This window comes from Malaclemys terrapin, chromosome 1 (assembly GCF_027887155.1).
Source record: "Malaclemys terrapin pileata isolate rMalTer1 chromosome 1, rMalTer1.hap1, whole genome shotgun sequence".
Lineage (NCBI taxonomy): Eukaryota > Metazoa > Chordata > Testudines > Emydidae > Malaclemys > Malaclemys terrapin.
Window position 1 is genome coordinate 61,697,858 of NC_071505.1, and position 21,145 is coordinate 61,719,002.

Consider the following 21,145-nt stretch of genomic DNA (forward strand, 5'->3'; position numbering starts at 1 on the left):
TGAAAAATCTAAGGTGGAAAGTTTGGATATCTTTCTTAAAATACTTATAAAACACTTACGTGTGTGTTTGTTTTTAAACACAGTTATTGAGTATCAGTGAAACATTGAGGGGAGGGATAGCTCCGCGGTTTGAGCATTGGCCTGTTAAACCCAGGGTTGTGAGTTCAATCCTTGAGGGGGCCGCTTAGGGATCAGAGGCAAAATAAGTACTTGGTCCTGCTAGTGAAGGCAGGGGGCTGGACTTGAGTCGATGACCTTTCAGGGTCCCTTCCAGTTCTATGAGATAGGTATATCACCATATATTTTATTTATATTTTATTTGATTTGTATGAAATTCATGGTCTGTTGACTACTTCATCCTTGAAATATTACCTGCATTAAAATGTTTGCCCATCACATTATTTATATATTTGCTTCTTTTTGACTTGTTTCTGTTATAAGGTAGAAATGAATATAGTAGTTCATATGAAATATTATTTGATTTCCAAGCAAAATCCTATTTATTCACACACTATTAAAGCCTATCTTTTTAATCTAAGGCAATGTCAATTCATGTCCCTGACCAACCCATATTGGTGTTTGTATGCTCAAAAATAGGTGTGAGAACAAAGGAAACCAAAGCAGACTCTAAGCCTTAAACTAAGATTGAAGTAAGATAAAATGAGTATAAGGAATTAAAAGCATTACTTGCATTTTTAGACAGACAGACATCATAGAAGAGACATAGTGTGAAGCTCAGTGCAGATGTTTCAGCCCTCCAGAGAACTATTGCAGAGGATGGCTTAAATGTTCGTACTGAACTTTGCACTTTTGTTTCTTCTCTGATGTCTTGAGAACACCTCAGCAGCAGTAGTTTTAATTCCTCCTGTTGGTGTGAGTTTTCAGACCCTCTTCAGGGTTTTCATTTTGTCTCTACACTTGCATACCTAGGTTGTGTGCTGGTTTTCGAAGTATCATCTGTTTATACAAGAAGAAACTCACTGATTTTGGAACTTACTATACCCCCCCTGAATTTTGATGGAGCCAAGATATTTATATTTATAAAATCCTAGTCCAGTCCCGAATGCAGTTTTTACTGTTGTTTTTTTAATCTTAGACATCATATAATCTGCAATGAGGCAGACCGTTCGGGCAAAAGCCAGCTCCCAGTTTGGATTGTAAATCCTTCAAGGCAGGGATACTCTCTTTCCTGTGTCTGTACAGCCCCAGCACATTGGGGCCTCCGTCCAGATTGAGGTCTTCAGGCACTATTATAATAATATAAATATCTATCACTATTACTAGAGGCAATGGGAGTTTTACTAATTATTTTTAACAGGAGCAGGCACAGGCCCTTTTCCTGTAAGAGAATAGAAATTGTTAGAACTTGTTGAGATCACTGTATAGCATGTAGATTTTGGAAAGCTTTTATTTTTTAAATGAAGCTTGCGAATGCTCCAGTTCTTATTAAACAGAGTTTGTGATAGTACAGTATGCAAATGAATATATCCATTTTCACTTGGTGTCCTTCCAAACAGCCTGTGAAGATTAATGCAAATTTATTTTACAGTTCTGTTTACAAAGATTCCTGTGATTCACAACAAAATAGGATATAGAAATTGATACAAAAAGTTGGCATTCATTTAAAAATATAAAATGACAAAATGTCACAGATATTATCTGAAAATATAATGTTGCTAGTGAAAAAGCCTTGAAAGTGGAGTGGTTAGCTATGGATGTCAAACATATTTGAGGCTACTACCATAAAATGAAGCTTTTCACAATGTAGCCACTGAGGAATTTTTTTTTTTTTTTTTTTTGCATTAATGCATACATTTTCAAATGAAATAAATAACAATATGTTAATGCTTTTTCTTTGCAAGTGCCTTGGAAATGGTGCTACAAAAGATTCAGTGCTTTCTGTGCAATTTTTCCCAGATAAATGTATAATAATTATATAGCTAATTTGTTTTGATTTTAACAGCTTTAGTTTAAATTGGGGACAAGTTCAAATTGTTCCAGACCTAGTCTGCAGCAAGTGATAGGGCATAAGGAACTTGCATCATTATGGGCTTCTCCATATCAAAAGCCATACTTCAGCTGCTTCTGCTGCCTGAGCAGAAGGGAGGACACTACTGCTGGTATTCTGAGGGTATTGAATTCAGCCTGTTTCAGTAGATGCTAGTCATACTGAAGGCAATATGAGTAACTCCTTCATACCCCAGGGCCAGATTTGGCCACTGGAAGCCCTGGTGATGAAGTAGAGGGATGGCCAACTGTATCTTGCACTCTCGTTAGTTGTTTTTCCTGCTGAATGTAAATTACACTTATTTAGCACACTCGCCAACTGCCACGTCAGCACAAGTTAAATCACTTTTGTCACTTAGAACCTACAGTAAAACCTGCCTTTAGTGACCACCTCTCAGGAGAGACAACCTGTCACAAGTGACTACTTGCAGAGGCCACGGAACACCACCGCTGTCTGGTGTGCAAACCTTTGAAAAGAGACCACCACTTACAAGAGACCACTTTTGCTAACTCCCATGAGTGGTTGCTCTTGACAGGTTTTACTGTACTTACACTTATTTTATGACCAGCATACACCTCATATGAAACTTACACCTCTGTTTTGTCACCACTGAATTTGGCCTTGAAAGGGTAAATATTTGCCTTACATTACTGGGGAGGTTGTGGAAGAGATGGATATAGAGCCTGACCCCAGTTATTGAGTTATAACCACCAGGCTAACTCCACTTACCACATTCTAACCACTAAGTAGTGCTCCATTGCAAAATGCTTCTGTGCTCAAATGCAAACGTTTGTGGTTTATATACCTGAGCATTTATTGCCTGTTAAATGCTCCACTACTTTGGGATTATTGCTTAAACATCAATTTGCCTGATGTTGTCTTATGTTTTTTAGACAGGATATATTCTTGTCTTCATTTATAATTTAATATTGTATTATTTGGTTTGGCTTTCTTGTTGGTTTTTCCCCTTCTCTGGTCTACTTTATTCCTTAGATGCAGGTTGTTTATGCATTTCGCTTTAAGTACTGTTTGCAAAAACCTCAAGGTAGTTCAACAGGTGGTTAAAATGTGCTGTCGCTTCTTAAGGAAAAGCAAACATGCACACTGGTTCTCTATCTCCAAAATGGACAAAGATGACACTGCATTATGAACCTTTCTAGTGATTTTTGAAATCTAGTGATTTTGAAAATAGTGTTTTGTGTAAAAATTTGAAGCTCTATTACACAGTAAGTGAACCAAGTCAATTGATTGGAAATACACACAACAACGCAGTAACAGGGTTCAGTACAGCACAGCCTACCTCACCCTCACTGTATACCTGCCTATATATGGTATGCAATCAGCGGTGGCTCCAACCTCTCTGTGCTTCTTCCATTATGTGTTATGGCCTCTGGAAAGCACAGTCTCAAAGAGACTATGGTCCCTGACCTGGTCCACCCACAGTGCTGCCCTATCACAGCTGGTTCAGAGATCTCTGAGTGTGTGCAGAGGCCCTCCTATGCAGCCACTACTCCTACAGTTTTCCTCTCCCCGAACCCTAGGCTTTCAGGGTGCAAAAGGTCTTGCAAGGCCCTCCACACCATTGTAGATTTCACTCTTGATGAAAATTTAGTTGGCTGCTGCAAAATATCCACCTCTCCACTTGACATCAGTTCCCCTGAGGCTGTTTCATTTGTGGCTAATATTCCTTCCCTTCTCCAAGCACCTCCCTTCTTTGCCTCCTTCCCCACACATAGAGGATAGATTAATTCTTAATGCGGTTATCCTTGCCAAAGCCAGGCTAAATGCCTGGACCTAAAGGTGGGATTGTTGTCTTGTGATCTTTGACTCCTGGGTCATTCCTCTAATCATAAGTTCTATTCCCATTTCTGCAACTAACTCTGCATTATTTGGGCAAGTCACATAGGTTGCATACCACAGTTAGTATGTTATATTAGAATTTAAATCAGCTTCTGTACCAGATGATTGGAGGATAAAAAAAAATTAGCATAATATTAGTCTCTAGAGGCGATTCTGGCAACTACAGGCTAGTAAGTCTAACTTCAGTATCAGTCAGATTGGTTGAAACGGTAGTAAAGAATGGAATTATCAGACACAAATGAACAGGATTTGTTGGGGAAGAGTCAACATGTCTTTGTAAAGGGAAGTCATGCCTCACCAATCTATTTGAGGTGATAGGTGGATGTAGTATACTTGGACTTTCAAAACAAATTTGACAAGGTCCCTCAGCAAACGCTCTTAAGCAAAGTAGGCAGTCATGGGATAAGAGGGAAGGTCCTCTCATGGCTCAATAACTGGTTAAAAGACAGGAAACAAAGGGTAATAATAAGTAGGGTCACCAGATGTCCCGATTTTATAGGAACAGTCCCGATTTTTGGGTCTTTTTCTTATATAGGCTCCTATTACCCCTCACCCCCGTCCTGATTTTTCACACTTGCTCTCTGGTCACCCTAATAATAAGTGGTCAGTTATCAGAATGGAGAAAGGTAATAGCGGTGTCCCCAGGGATCTGTACTGGGACCAGTACTGCTCAACATAATAATAATTGATTTAGAAAAAGGGATAAACAGTGAGGTGGCAAAGATTGCAGATGATATAAAATTACTCGAGAGTTAAGTCCAAAGCTGACTGCAAAGAGTTACAAAGCAATCTCTCAAAACTGGCTGTCTGGGTAACAAAACAGCAGATGAAATTCAGTGTTGGAAAAATGCAAAGTAATGCATATTGGGAAACATAATCCCTACTATACATACAAAATTATGGGGATCTAAATTAGCTTTCTTGGGTGGTAATAGCTATCCTGGAGTCATTGTGAATAGTTCTCTGAAAACATCCACTCAATGTGTAGTCAAAAAGCTAACAATGTTAGGAACCATTATGAAAGAGATTAAGAAGACCGTAAATATTATAATGCCCTATATAAATCCATGGTATGCCCACACTTTGAATATTGCGTGCAGTTCTGGTCACTCCATCTCAAAAAAGGTACATTCGAATTGGAAAAGGTACAGCGAAGGGCAACAATAATTATTTGGGGTATAGAACAGCTTCCCTATGGGGAGAGATTAAAAAGACTTGACTGTTGAGGTTAGAAAAGAGATGACTAAGGAAGGGCTATGAGAGAGGTCTATAAAATCATGAATGTTGTGGAGAAAGTGGTATTTACCCCTTCACATAACACAAGAACTAGGGGTCACCCAATGAAATGAATACGCAGCAGGTTTAAAACAAACAAAAGGAAGTACTTCACACAACTCACAGTTAATCTGTGGAACTCATAGCCAGGAGATGTTGTGAAGGCCAAAACCATAACTGGGTTCCAAAAAATAATTAGATATGTTCATGGAGGAAGGGTGCATCTATTGCTATTAGCCAGGATGCAACACCATGCTTTGGGTGTCCATAAGCCTCTGGCTGCCAGATGATGGGACTGGATGACTGGGGATGGATCACTTGATGATTATCTGTTCTGTTCATTCCCTTTGAAGAATTTGGCATTGGCCGCTGTCGGAAGACAGGATATTGGGCTAGATGGGCCATTGTTCTGACCCAGTATGACCATTCTTATTTTCTAAAATAAATGCTTAGGTTATCTTATCTGAAAAATGGGAAAAATACCAGTTCACTTCAGAGGAGTGTTGAGATAGGACTAAATTATGGTTCTTGAGAGTCAAAGTAAGATGAAGAAGAGGACTTCGACATGCAAGTAGAAGACTCGCTGTACTTGTGTACAATGGGCTTTACCTCCTTGGCACTGATATAGCCAGTAATCCTGCCTCTCAGTAACTGATCTGCTAGCCTTTGCTATGGACACACAACAAACCCCCCCACCCTGACACACCTCCTCTGGAAAAGTAACCTTTAGAGGCAAAGCAACACTGTCTTTCCCCTTCATGGGGAAAGCAACACAGTTATGCAAGGGGGTTCTTGCATCCACTCCTTTTCCCCCATAGAAGCAGCCAGAATTTAGTCCTTGGTGTTTGAGATTCTTAGGTAAAAGATTACAATGTATAAAGCATTCTCATCTATCTTTCATTGTAAACAAAAGCAAAAATTGTGAGGGGAATATCAGTGTTTCTGAAATAAACAATGGAAAGTAGCCAAATTCACAGTTGTGCAGTGTTCAGATTTTCAGTAGAGAATGTTTTCTCCACCGAAATGAGTGAGTGGTAAGAAAATTGGGACAATTTTACTAGGAATGAGTTAAAATATATGCAGCTAATTACAGCAATGTGTGGTTTGTAATGACTTACAGTAACTGTTTTACACTGTGTCCTGACAGGTAGCGTGCTGCTGGAATGTGATAGGACCCATACTATGAAACCTGATGTTCCCTTTTTGCTTACACTGTCTATGCCCTTGGCAGGCAGTTATGAGTAAGGCTATGTTTTAGTCACAGGTATTTTTAGTAAAAGTCATGGACAGGTCACAGGCAGTAAACAAAAATTCACAGGCCGTGACCTGTCCATGACTTGTACTATATACCACTGATTAAATCTTGGGTGGTCTGGGGGGGAGGCAGCCCTGGAGGAGCGGGGAAATAACCCGGGGACCCATCGTTGCTGGGAGGGTAGATTTGGCAGAGATGGCAGGCTCCCTGCCTGGCTCCATGCAGCTCCCTGGAAGTGGCAACATACATGTCCCTTCCTAGGCGGGGAGGGATGGCCGGGGGGCTCCGTGCACTGCCCCTGTCCCAAGCGCTGGCTCCGTAGCTCCCATTGGTCTGGAACCACAGCCAATGGGAGCTGTGGGGGTGGCGCCTGCGGGCAGAGGCAAAGTGCAGATCTGCCTGACCACACCGCTGCTTAGGAGCTGAGGGAGGGACATGTCGCCGCTTCTGGGGAGCCTCCTGAGGTAAGCGCCGCCTGCAGCACTCACCCCCTCCCGCGGGAATCCATGACCTCTGTGACAAACCCGTAGCCTTAGTTATGAGCTGCTTGTTAAGCAAATAAAGGTACAATTTCTGAAAACCAACATACCTAGCCCCAGAACTGGAATGCTGGGCTATGTGCTGCTCTCTTCCATGAGGAAAAGAATACCGCTCACCCCAGGCTGTAGAGCTTCACCACTGCTGCTATTGCAGGAGCTTCTGCAGTCCCAACCCATTCCTGCTACAGGGAGTGAAAAGAGAGGATGGAAGAATCTGTTTGTGCACGAGAGATCCCCAAAGAGCTAGACTGCATGCAATCAAATTCCTGTTCACCCCAACCCGAATCCCCCCCACTCCGCCACACACACCCGTTCTGCTGGGGAATCTTCCATGGCTGCAGATGTAGGAGCAGTATTTGCCCTGTAGTTTACTAGGCAGAAATATTTATCTTCAAGGAAGTGCTATTGAAGTGCATCACTTTTGTTTGAGAAATGCAAATTCTGCTGCTGTGATGCTCTGCTTGTCCTCAGTTTATGGTATGAAAATATCAACTGTTAGAAACTGGATTTTTTTCCTAAGGGGAGAAATATTTAAACACTAATCAACACACATTTTACATCTGAAAATGAGACCTAATTTGTATAAAATAAGCACATCAAAAGACCAAAAATAAACATTGAGAACGCCATCTATAATTAGCACTGACCTTTTAGGTAAGTGATTATTTTAAATCTCTTCTGTGAAAAATCTTGTATTCTGTAACAAATGGTTTTTAGCTGTTGGCTTCACCCCCAATTCCTCATTTCACAGTTTCTCAATGTTACCAAATGTCCATTGCACTGTTATTAGGTGCTATTATTCTAATATTCTACTAGGACTGTGTTTAAATTATGTGAATTGCACTATTATTTCTTGGTTGACTTAGGGGGCATTATTGAAATGTTAAATTGCTTTTAGCAATGTCATTTACACCGAAAATATCTTGAGAGAAGAGTTCAAGGATTTCTTATTCAGAATAGAGGTTTGCTACTTTGAAAGATGCTTTGCTTTGCTTTCCAGATGAAGCCACATGTTCATTCTGAACAATGTAGAAAATAATACATGCTGATTTCTGTTGTAAGGCAATAGAAATCAAAGCTCTTGTGCTGCCTCAGTCCTGCTTTACACAGCTGTTGGTTTGCCTATTTCAGGAACATTTTGATGGACCTAAAAGAAATTATCTAGGGAAAAAAACATCTGATCATTGTACTTTGTATTTTTGGATTAACATGAGAAGGCATTGATTTAGAATTGACTTTAATAGATTTACAGCTGGAGAGATAGTGTTGACAGAGAAAACTAAGTCAGGAAGGCTTTACAATCAATGATCAGAAGGATATTTTCAATATGCAAATTCAAATACAGAGAATAAGCCAGTGTTAGGAACTGATGACAGAGATTCCTAGCCTCCTAATATTACTTTTTTACCCTTGAGAGGAAAATCCTCTTATTGCAGTTTTGTGAGCTACCTTACTTAGAAATCTGCAGTAAGTTAGTTTTTAGCAGACTTGCTGGACATATTTAAAGCATCACTTGGTAATTATGTATTAATAAAGCTGGTCAAAAAGGGGAGGGGAACTTGATTTTTTCCAAAATTTTCACTTTTGTTTTTCAAAATTTGAAAAATGTTGACCAGCAACATATATTAGCATAAGAATAACACCGTTGAGCTGAATATAGTTTTCTCCTAAAAGAAGCTGAAAATATTATCTTCTGCCTTACAGGAATAGATAATCTCTATGAGAGGGCTCTTCACATCCGCAAACTCCTCCTGACTTTACCCAGGTCTGTCCTTATAGTGATGAGATACCTATTTGCCTTCCTTAACCAGTAAGTACCTTAAGGTTCCTGTCAGAATGCTGCATCTTCATCCCACTTCCACTGTTGGTGTCAAAATTTCCTTTGTCTTCTTCATAGTCTGCATGAAATTTACATTTTAGCTTCATTTAACACAGAAGACGGTATTTTAATTGGCAAAGAAAACAGAAGGAAAAGGTCCATTTTCGTACAAACTGAAGTTACTTTTCTTCTTAACTGACCACAAGGTTATGGTAAGACTGATAAAAGTGTTGCCTTGAACGCAGGGACTGCGACTAGAGCTGAAGCTGTAAAACAAAACAACAAATAAAAGACATCCACATTAAAAATAACTTGCATAATTTAGACGTGAACTTTTTCAGCTACACTCCTATCTTAAGCTGATTTTAACTTTCTGATTAGAAAAAATGCAACATACTCAAACAGCCAAATCACCTGCGAGCTGGTGGTTTGATGCTGTGTTGGAGCAAGATCCAAATTTCCTCACTGGTGCTCTTGCCCAAAATAATCATGGTGCTACCGGTGCTCAGGAACCCCACCTCTTTCCCTTCATACTGAAACACTGATATGAGACAGTTGTTGGGGACGTGGGGTATCAGAAACTGGCCCATTCTGAGGGGAAAAACTGGGCCAGAGGAAAGGGTAGTGTGGGGAAAAAACACTATTTTACCTGTGTCCCTTTTCTGTTTTTTCCTGGTATTTTCACTGTGATATGCTTTCTTTGATCAGTGTTCTGCCCTATTTCTGGCTCTTTCTGTTTCTGTACTGCCTGCCTCCTGGGACTTCTGTTCTGCTGCTCCTTAAACCCTCCCTTCCTTCAGCACTGTAATGTGTGTTTTGGGTTGAGCTTCCACTATATCTTCCAGGATGTGAATGATAAACTGTGTTATTAAATGTTAATATATTAAATCTACGGGTTTCGTTGTTAGGTTTTAATTGTGTGTGCACATACTGTATATTTGTTGAGGCTAACCTCCATTGTACTTGTCACCAAATAAGTGATTTTCTAAACACACACACACAGTCTTTAAATATAAGGATTTGGGCCAAGTTATTTTTTCCACCTGAAAAACCCCAGCTGTATCTCTTGAGAATGGCTACAATAAGTGTGTGACAACAAGCGGTGCATGTAAGACTGCTTTTTATTTCCTGGCCGCAATCACCTAACGTGGATCAGGATTATAAAAGGTAATACATATTATATGGTCTGGGTCAGTATTCATTGACCTCAGCTGTCACTAATCCACAATCATTGCTGCTCTTTGGTAGTCTCATTCTGCTCACTTAATTTTACATTCACCCTAGTAAAATCCCAATCCCCCAGTCTCCACCTTACCTCCCATTCCCCAGCAGCAATGGACCTACTACCAGCACTAGACGATGATATGCTTACTAAGGGTGCATCTACACTTGAGCTGGAGGTGGAATTTCCAGCTCAGGTAGACTGACGTAGTGTGCTAAAAATGGCAGTGTAGCCATAGCTGCATGGGCTAGCCATCTCACATACAATCCCATCAAAGCTCTAGGTACATACTTGGGACAGCTAGCCCCTCCCACCACCCAGTCTGCTGTGGCTGTGCTATTTTTAGTACACTAGCTCGATCAAAGCTAGGGCAGGTGTGTCTATCCAAGCTGGAATTTACACATCCAGCTCTAGTGTAGATATACCCTTAGTGATTGAGAGATCAGACCCTTAGTTAGCATATTCCTCCTTTGCTCCTATTTGCTCCAAAATTGAGTGGATCTATTGGGGCTGCACAAAAAACACTTTGCTGAAATAAGAAGTCTCTTGTACTATATTCCACCAACTGTGTGTTATGGAGAACAGAGAGGCAACAGCATGTAGCCTTTCATATTTCATAAATCAATTATAACCACCTATGTAGCATAGTTCATGAATAATCAAGTGACTAAATCTCCTTTGTAATTTGTAGAACAAGATTTATGATATCTCAGAGTAGCACAGAGTACATTAACAAAATATGACACAAAAAAGGGATAGCATGACTGATTTTACAAGCAGATTTTGCGGGATTGGAGGGGATCATTTAGAATTCTTGACTCTTTTCAGTTTGTGTTGATGTCACAATGCTGTTGCTATGCAGCAAATGTTTTCTCTAGAAAGTATAGTTTAAAGCCTTTTAAGCTGGTGTATTTAAAGATGGGCAAACATAGCAGCTGCATCTCTAATCCTGCAGGGTGTCAAGCAGTACTGAATCAATGGGAGTTACGGGACTTCAGGCCTTGTGGGACTGAGTCCTGAGTCCTTAAAAATGACTAATCTGGGGAGCTGTAAGCCTCAATCCTCAGCTACTGCTGAAGAGCGCACAGTTCAACTTGCAGGGGGAAAGGTGGTGTGTGTAAAGGTAGACTTTGTAATTCTGGGCCAGGTATCCATCAGGCTGGTCTTCTAGCATGGTGGTTCTCACCCAGGGGTACACATACCCCTGGGGGTACGCACAGGTCTTCTGGGGGTAGATCAACTCATCTAGATATTTGCAACAGGCTACATAAAAAGCACTAGCAAAGTCAGTACTAACTAAAATTTCATACCGACAATGACTTGTTAGTACTGCTGTATACACTGAAATGTAAGTACAATATTTATATTGCAATTGATTTATTTTATAATTATATGGTAAAAATGAGAAAGTCAGCAATTTTTCAGTAATAATGTGCTGAGACATTTCTGTATTTGTATGTCTGATTTTTGTAAGCAGGTAGTTTTTAAGTGAAGTGAAACTTGGGGTACAAAGACAAATCAGATTCCTGAAAGGGGCACAGTAGTCTAGAAAGGTTGAGAGCCACTGCTCTAACATAACTTACAAGCAGTAGCTCCAAGGGGACGACATGGAATCCAAGGTTCAGCAAGATGTAGGAAAGCCCCAGCCACACTCTGAAAAATCGGCCTCCGATAGAAACAGACAGGTGGAGTGGCATAGCAGCAAACCAGAGGATCCCTCTGTGACCATCTTGTGGTCAGCTATGCTCTGTTTCCGATATTGGAAATTTTGTTATATACATGGCTTCATAGTAAAGCGGGGAGGGTTCCTTCCCTCAGAAAGCCCTTAGCTCTATCTCACCGATGGTTGTTTGCATTTTTTATTTTTTAAACTTAGAACAGTGTCTTTACTGTAGATCACACAGAGTCCCTTAGTAAAGTTTTCCATGGCTAAAAAATGATTAATTCAAATTCATCTCCCCCTCCCCCAGTATCTGTCTGTTCTAAATTCTCCCAGTGTTGTATATTGCCAGACAATAGAAGAACAATTTCATTTGTTTTGCTGTGTTGTACAGGACTAAGTGTCAAAAAGGGTGGGGAACATTGCATTGTGCTGACAATTTAAGGTTGTTCTGTGCTAGTTTTCAGAATTAGGATAGTCACAGAGGAAAAGTCTTTCTTTTTCTTGATTCTTTTTCCAAAGCCTTTCTCAGTACAGTGATGAGAACATGATGGATCCTTATAACTTGGCCATATGTTTTGGCCCAACACTGATGCCTGTTCCAGACATACAAGACCAGGTGTCATGTCAAGCTCATGTGAATGAAATAATCAAAACGATCATCATCCATCATGAGGCTATTTTCCCAGATGCTAAAGAGCTAGATGGCCCTGTTTATGAAAAATGTATGGCTGGAGATGACTACTGGTAAGTCAGAATATTATCTTTCTGTCTTCATACCAAAATGCTAGGACTCCATTTTACATGAATGACTCCCATCATATAAGAGGTTCTGCATAAATAAAAGAAATATGAAAATAAAAAAAATTCTAATGCATGGAAGGTTCACAAGAAAGTGGTACTGTGAAACACATGGGGCAAATATAACCATGATGATTGCCAGGGTTTCCTAACTAGAAAACTTCAATGGAGTTAATTTAGGATTCTGAGAACTATCATATACGTGACCATCAAGTGGTTGACAGAGGTCTACATGTACAATTGGGAGTTTGTGGCCAGATGACGTAGTCCCAGTCTTGCATTTGTTGAAGGGTTCCATAAAGAATTTCAGTTCATAATGGTTTCACCATTAAGCCCGGACATATATACACTAAATTCAGTACTGCTAGAAGGGAAATATCTAGTTACCCTCTTATCCATTTAAATAAATGGAAATGATATCTGAAGGGAAGATGTATTAATTCCTGTAACAATTATGATTTTATACCACGGTCTGAGGATTACATTGCTTCGGACTTTAACTAATATATATATATATATATAGGGCTGTCGATTAATCACAGTTAACTCACACAATTAACTCAAATTAATCACAATTTAAAAAATGTATTGTGATTAATCGCAGTTTTAGTCACACTGTTAAACAATAGAATACCAATTGAAATTTATTAAATATTTTGGATGTTTTTCTACATTCTCAAATATATTGATTTCAGTTACAACACAGATTACAAAGTGTACAGTGCTCACTTAATATTATTTTTTATTACAAATATTTGCACTGTAAAAATGATAAGATAGTATTTTTCAATTCACCTCATACAAGTATTGTAGTGCAATCTCTATCACAAAAGTGCAACTTACTAAAGTAGATTTTTTTTGGTTCTAACACCACCCAAAAACAAAACAGTGTAAAACTTTGGAGCCTACAAGTCCACTCAGTCCTACTTCTTGTTCAGCCAATCGCTAAGAGAAACAAGTTTGTTTACATTTACAGGAGATAATGCTGCCCTCTTTTTATTTACAATGTCACCAGAAAGTGAGAGGAGGCATTTGCATGGCACTTTTGTAGACGGCATTGCAAAGTATTTATGTGCCAGATATGCTAAACATTCATATGCTCCTTCATGCTTCGGCCACCATTCTAGAGGACATGCTTACATGCTGATGACGCTTGTTAAAAAAATAATGTGTTAATTAAATTTGTGACTGAACTCCTTGGGGGAGAACTGTATGTCCCCTGCTCTGTTTTACCCCTATTTTGCCATAGTTTTCATGTTATAGCAGTCTCGGATGATGACCCAGCACGTGTTGTTCGTTTTAAGAACATTTTCACCGCAGATTTGACAAAATGCAAAGAAGGTACCAATGTGAGATTTCTACAGATAGGTACAGCACTCAACCCAAGATTTAAGAATCTGAAGTGCCTTCCAAAATCTGAGAGGGACAAGGTGTGGATCCTGCTTTCAGAAGTCTTAAAAGAGCAACACACTGATGCGGAAACTACAGGACCCAAACTACCAAAAAAGAAAATCAAACTTCTGCTGCTGGCATCTGACTCAGATGATGAAAATGAACACGTGTTGGGCCGCATTGATTTTGATTGTTATCAAGCAGAACATCAGCATGGATACATGTCCTCTGGAATGGTGGCTGAAGCATGAAGGGACATATGAATCTTTAGTACATCTGGCATGTAAATATCTTGCAACACGGCTACAACAGTGCCATGCAAACATCTGTTCTCACTTTCAGGTGACATTGTAAACAAGAAGTGAGCAGCATTATCTCCTGCAAATGTAAACAAACTTGTTTGTCTGAGCAATTGGCTGAACAAGTTGTAGTACTGAGTGGACTTGTAGGCTCTAGAGTTTTACACTGTTTTGTTTTTGAATGCAGTTTTTTTTTGTACATAATTCTACATTTCATCTTTCATGACAAAGAGATTGCACTACAGTACTTGTATTAGGTGAACTGAAATACTATTTCTTTTGTTTTTTACAGTGCAAATATTTGTAATAAAAAATAATATAAAGTGAGCACTGTGCTTTGTATTCTGTGTTGTAATTGAAATCAATATATTTCAAAATGTAGAAAACATCCAAAAATATTTAAATAAATGGTATTCTATTATTGTTTAAAAGCACGATTAATCGTGATTAATTTTTTTTAATCATTTGACAGTCTATACATACACACATTTTATATTTGCTATTTGTTTCATAAGAAAATTTAAGTGATATTTGCTATAGTAATAGATTACTCTTGTTAGCTTGGGGGGAGGGTTATGCCAAATATAGCATCCATTAAGCATGGCTTCATGTGCTAATTGCCTGTACCTGCTTAACTTTGTGTATTTCTGCAGTGATAGCCCTTATAGTGAACATGGTACACTAGAGGAAGTGGACCAGGATGCCAGTACAGAGCCCCACACCAGTGAAGATGGTACGTTCTTTATGTTACATCTTTAATCCTCTTTTAAATAAATTACATTTACAGGTTTTTCATGCAGGAAATACTCTCTTTTCCTCACTGTCTCTCAATTGAAACTAAATTACTTCTGGGAGGATGCTCTGCTGCTTACACCTCCATTTTTAATCTTCAATTTTTTGTTTGTTTTTCCACTCATGCATCTGTGTTTCACCAGCTGTTTCCTTGCACCTTTCCTGGCTTGCTCAGTTACAGGAAGGGCAAGTGGGAAACTACTTCAGTCAGCACAAATTACGTTCTGATGTAATGTTCCCTTTTTAAGTGGCCTTTTACCTTTTTTGCACAAGATAAACTGACCCAAGCCATGTCTTTGAATATTTTAGCTTAGAGAATTGCATTCAATATGTTATATTTTGATATTTAAAAACACAACTTTCTAGAGGATTTAAGGACCCCCAAAACTATTAAACCAAAGCCATCACTATAATCTTGGCTCATGCTCACCCTTGCTGGACTACGCATCAGAGCTGGCAGTGAGGGCCCAATGGGATAAGCATCACCTATCAAATCTCCTCTTCTTTCTTTCAGCAAATTAAGACTTAGGCCTTGTCTAGATAGAGAAATATAATGGCATAGTTATTCCACTATAGCTATGACAATATATTTCCCCATATAGGCAAGCCCTTAGTGGCAGATGCCGCTTTCCCTTGTTTAGGTTAGCACAGTGGATAAAGCAGCTTGTGATAACAAGGAGGCAACCAATCAGGGGCCTGGGACCAAACAGGAAAGGGAAGGCAGATAGGGCCTGTAATCTGGTGGGGGAAAATAAAAAAGTAGTTGCAGGAGGATCTGTTCAAGGGGGCAAGGTAAGCAGCAGAGTGCAGGAAGGCCTCCTTCGCATTTTCAGAAGGAGCAGGGGAGGGAATTACAGCAGAAGAGCTTGTCTGGGGACAAAGTGGGGAAGAGTAAGAGGCCAAAATGGTATCATTGATTTTATTTAGGAGATCAGAAATATCCAAGTGTGGGGTCAAAAATAATAATTTCAAGGATTGGAAAAAGGGTCCTGTTGCCAGTCCCAGACCCACCATTTATTTTGAGCACCAGCCACAACTTGGTACTATGTGTCTCTGCCCGCCTCCCCTCATATACTAATTTATAAGACAGTTTCTCATGTTGCTAAAAAACAGACTATTTCAGACTCCTATGAAATGCTCAGGATTAAATGGATGCAACAATCAAAAGTTGTTTTTAATCCCTTTGTACACAATTGTAAAATATTAAATGGCATCTGAAAAGCATGGACAGGCAAATCTTGACCATCTGAAAGTAGTATGGTACTTCATTTGTGCCTTGATATCAATCCTGGATGCAATGACTGTAGTAAAGTTGTAACACAGCATTATTGATTGAGACAAAATTGACTCGAGTAACTCTCAAAGGATCAGAGGTAGCCAAGAAAGGATTACATTACTTGATCTAGTTTTGTTTATCAGGATGGCCAGCAATTAAATCCTAGCTTTTGCCATTCCTTTGTTTGCTACTTTTTGTGAATTGAATACAGAAAGTGGACAATCATGTTGTGGATGTGCATTTAAAGGGGGGAAAAGATAACACAAAGATTTGAACCTTGTGGTAATGCTTGGGCAAAGATGATGACAGCGTAGTTGGTGTGACTAGACCAGTGCGTGAAGTGAGAGGCCTCCACTTAATCAGCTAGGTCTAATCAAATTTTTCCACCAGTAAAAAGGTTTACCTTTAGATAAGCTATTTTTTATAATGAAGGGTGGGTATTTTCATCGAACTGGTGCCGTTAACTGTCTTTTTGCACACACATTTGTGTGTTTGTCCCTTGAATAAAAGTGTTTGCAATACCATACGCTGTGATTGGTAACAATTTTACTTCGATCTTGAATCACAAGGCTCAGATAATTGATCTTTTGTGGGGGAACAGGAAAGCTTCCACTAAAGGAAATTTTTGAATTCAGTAGATTTATTGATTACTAGTTTGTCACACCAGGATCCTGATATACATGTGTAGGAGAGTAAGGTAATGTTGAACTGAGCTTGCTACTACTAACTGGACATATTGTACTTTTGCATTTCCTCTGTTAGGAGCTGGACAGAGCCTACTCTAAAAATGTAAATCTTTATTATGTTGTAAATCTAGTTAGTTTTATACTGAAGGGATTTTTTCTCTCAAACCCTCTAGTCCCATAACAATACTGGGCAAGTGAAATGTAATCCAAAGGCTATAATTAAAAGCAAGAGGATTTATTTTTCTGTTTTGATTATTTTCACTATAAGAACTACTTGCTGTATAAGGTTAAATTACAAGTCTTTCTATACCTACAAGAAGTCAGTTTGTATATAATAACAAGGCTGAGCAACTGTGGGGGAAAGTAAAGGTTTATTCATGAAATTACAAAGCTAACATAATTTTTTTTTAAATAAGGCAAGTATATATAAAAGTGTAGGGATAAAATTAGCTTATCCTCTATCCTTTGAAGGTTTGGGGCATAAAATGATGAAGTATACAAAAGCTAAATACATCCTTAACTGTAAACACGTGAGTCGTCACAGTGACTTTATTGGGGCTATTCACATGCTTCTCTGAATCCAGGTCATAGTGAAGAGTTTTTTGTAAAGGTAAAAAGCCTTCACTATAAGAATTTTTATTTACATTGTCTACTTAAAAGAAGAGCATTCCTGCTAAATAGCCTTTTCCCCTAAATCTGAAAACATGAACTTTTGCGCATTTCAAAGAGTTCACCTTGTGCCTCAGACATTCGCCTGAAAAATAACTCTTAGAAAAGAGTATAAGATTCAGGGGATACATCTTTATGCTTAATAAGCAGTTTTTGTGCAATTTTCTTCTGAAATTCTTTAACGTTGAAGATATTTTACTCTAGTTGGATGAATATAAAAGTTGACTAGATCTGTTTCCTAAGGAAATAAGAGAATTTCCTGAGGAAGTCTCAGACACATGGGTAATTCCTGATATAAAACACAAACATGCTAACATTTTTATTGCTGTTCATTGACCACTTATGATGCCTTACATTTATAAATCAAGAAAGTAGTTCTCACACAGATGGGGGTATTAAAAGACAAATAAGGCTGAGAGTTAGTGCTGTTGCGTCCCTGAATGGTCACCATTGCAGATATGACTACTCTAAAATAATTCATACTATGATCAACTTTTTGCCAAGTTCTGCTGTAATAGTAATTCACAGCCTTGTTTCCCTTTGTTGTTTTCCAGTGAGAGAACTGCCAGAGAACTTGAGGATAGATTGTTACTGTAAAGCCACAGCCCTTTGTTAAGATAGAAGAGAGCATAGGGATCAGGATGTCTTTTGCTTAAGACAAGCTCAATGCATGTGGGAGAATTGGGGGAGCACAGAGCAGGGGCTGCTCTGATGCACCCAGTGAAAGGTACAGTGGATGTTCTCATTCTGCTGGCTCAGCTCCACTTGCCTCACTGGTGTGGGGTGTAGAGTGGCCAGGTGCCTGGTTTTTGACCAGAAAGTCCAGTTGAAAAGGGTACCTGACAGTTTCCTACCTATGTTGGGTGACTGCAGCTCCCAGTCCCCAGGTGAGTTCCTCCCAATTGGGGGGTGGGGGGGAAGGAGAGGGAAGAGGAGTGAACTGGGGTGGGCCAGGGGCAGGGCCTCTGGGGGAAGAGACGGGATGGGGGAGGTTCCAGCACTCCTGCTGGAATATCTGGCTTTGGCAACCCTAGCACTGGGGTGGGATGGCATAGCCCCACCCTCATACTGCCACCTTTAGAGGAAGGCTAATGCTGTGGTTGGCTCTTAAAGTGCAGGGATAGAAATAGCGACTAGCCTTTGTGTTTCTTACATCTTTCCCCTTACCACCTGCTGGACCTGTACAGAGCTATTTACAGTGATTTTTACATGAAAGGCACCATAATGTGTCACTGAATGGCAGTCATAATATTAGCAGAATTTGAGGTCATAAGTACAAAACTGGGAACAGAATCCCTAGAGCTCTTCCCACAGTTCTTCAGCTTGTCCTAATATTTCTCCTTCTCCATCTTTGTCTGAATCACTAGAGATCATAGCTAGTGATATCTCAGATGTCATCATATATGTTTTGCCATAGTTAGCAAATGCCTCAAGGTAAAGGACAGAGCAGTATAATTATATTTCCCTCTGAGCTGTCTTAATTTTACTGTTAGACCCCATGGCTCAGTATCATGCAGCATTTCAGTTACAAATCATAGATTTGTAACTGTTGATTAGCTCTATTCCCTTTCCTTTAGTTGTGAAATGGCTCCCTTCCATTCTCAATAACCTTGACATTATAAATCTTTTGGCTTTTTTTATGTCCAAATGGAACTGTCAAGGTATTTTTATATTAATTGTCAATGTTCTACTTGTTAACAGGTGAATTAGTATTTAAAAAATAAAATCTGAGAACTGTCTGCTGCAGAAATGTGCTGTTCAAGTAAAGGGCACATTTTTGGTAATGAAAGTTCCTATCAGAATAAAAGATCAATTTATATGAGCTTAATACAAGAATTTCATTCAGGAAAGCAATTATCTCAGCTATAAACCACATTGTTCTGAGAGAAAAGAGTATGTTACATAGGAACACATAAATCGCATGTCTCAGAAGTCTCACTCACTCTCTGTAGATTAACAGTTCAAATAGCTGTTCCCAGTGCAGCAACTTCCCACAGATGTCTGAGAAAGCACGTCCGTCTATAATGAGGTACAGGAAAAGGAAGAATTCAACATTCCATAAGCCTGACTCTCTTCATACATTAGGTTTACATAGGTGTGGAGTTACTTACTTCTGATTTACTCTGGTGTGCGGTAAATGAGAAGAATCAAAGCCTGTATACTCAAGTCTTTAATATCAAACAGTCCATTGAACTTTTAATTGTAGTATGGCTCACCCAAAAAGGAATTGCCATATCTGATCAACACAGTAGTCCAATATCCTACCTCAGAATGCTCAATACCAGATGCTTCAGAGCATAGGCGCCAACTCCGTGGGTACTCCGGGGGTGGAGCACCCATAGAGAAAAATTAGTGGGTGCTGAGCACCCACCAGCAGCTCCCCGTGGCCCCACCCCCCTGCTGCAGCTCGCCGCCGCGTCCTGCTCCCCCCCCTCCCAGCGCTTGCACCACGAAACAGCTGTTTTGCAGGGCAGGGAGGGAGGGGGGAGGAGGGGGAACGCGGCGTGCTGGGGGAAGAGGCGGGACTGGGGTGGGGATTTGGGGAAGGGATCCAATAGGGGCAGGGAGGGGAGGGGAGGGAAGTTGGAGTGGGGACTTGGGAAAGGAGTTGGAATGGTTTTACAAAAGGTAGATTGTGCCAAACCAACCTGATCTCCTTCTTTGAGAAGGTAACAGATTTTTAGACAAAGGAAACGCAGTGGATCTAATTTACCTTGATTTCAGTAAGGCATTTGATACGGTTCCACATGGGGAATGTAGTTAAATTGGAAAAGATGGGGATCAATATGAAAATTGAAAGGTGGATAAGGAACTGGTTAAAGGGAAGACTACAACGGGTCATACTGAAAGGTGAACTGTCAGGCTGGAAGGAGGTTACTAGTGGAGTTCCTCAGGGATTGGTTTGGGGACCAATCTTATTTAATCTTTTTATTACTGACCTTGGCACAAAAGTGAGAATGTGCTAATAAAGTTTGCAGATGACACAAAGATGGGAGGTATTGCTAACACAGAGAAGGACCAGGATATCATACAGGAAGATCTGGATGACCTTGTAAACTGGAGTAATAGTAATAGGATGAAATTTAATAGTGAAAAGTGCAAGGTCATGCATTTAGGGATTAATAACAAGAATTTTGGTTATAAATTGGGGACACATCAGTTGGAAGTAACAGAGGAGAAGGATCTTGGAGTATTGGTTGGTCACAGGATGACTATGAGCCGCCAATGTGATATGGCTGTTAAAAAAGCTAATGCAGTTTTAGGATGCATCAGGCGAGGTATTTCCAGTAAAGATAAGGAGGTGTTAGTACCATTATACAAGGCACTGGTGAGACCTCATCTGGAATACTGTGTGCAGTTCTGGTTTCCCATGTTTAAGAAGGATGAATTCAAACTGGAACAGGTACAGAGAAGGGCTACTAGGATGATCCGAGGAATGGAAAACCTGTCTTATGAAAGAAGACTGAAAGAGCTTGGCTTTTTTAGCCTAACCAAAAGAAGGCTGAGGGGAGATATGATTGCTCTTTATAAATATATCAGAGGGATAAATATCAGGGAGGGTGAGGAATTATTTAAGCTTAGTACCAATGTG

At 39.7% G+C, this 21,145-nt stretch overlaps 1 protein-coding gene across 2 annotated transcripts in view; it reads left to right on the top strand.

Moving 5' to 3' along the window:
- SRGAP1 (SLIT-ROBO Rho GTPase activating protein 1) overlaps window positions 1-21,145 on the top strand; it is a 245,843-nt gene that overhangs the window by 212,700 nt on the left and 11,998 nt on the right. For both annotated transcript variants that reach the window (XM_054025469.1, XM_054025478.1), the window contains exons 16-18: window positions 8,642-8,747; window positions 12,161-12,385; window positions 14,784-14,863. In XM_054025469.1, the coding sequence (XP_053881444.1) occupies window positions 8,642-8,747; window positions 12,161-12,385; window positions 14,784-14,863 (411 nt within the window). The remainder of the gene's footprint in view (window positions 1-8,641; window positions 8,748-12,160; window positions 12,386-14,783; window positions 14,864-21,145) is intronic.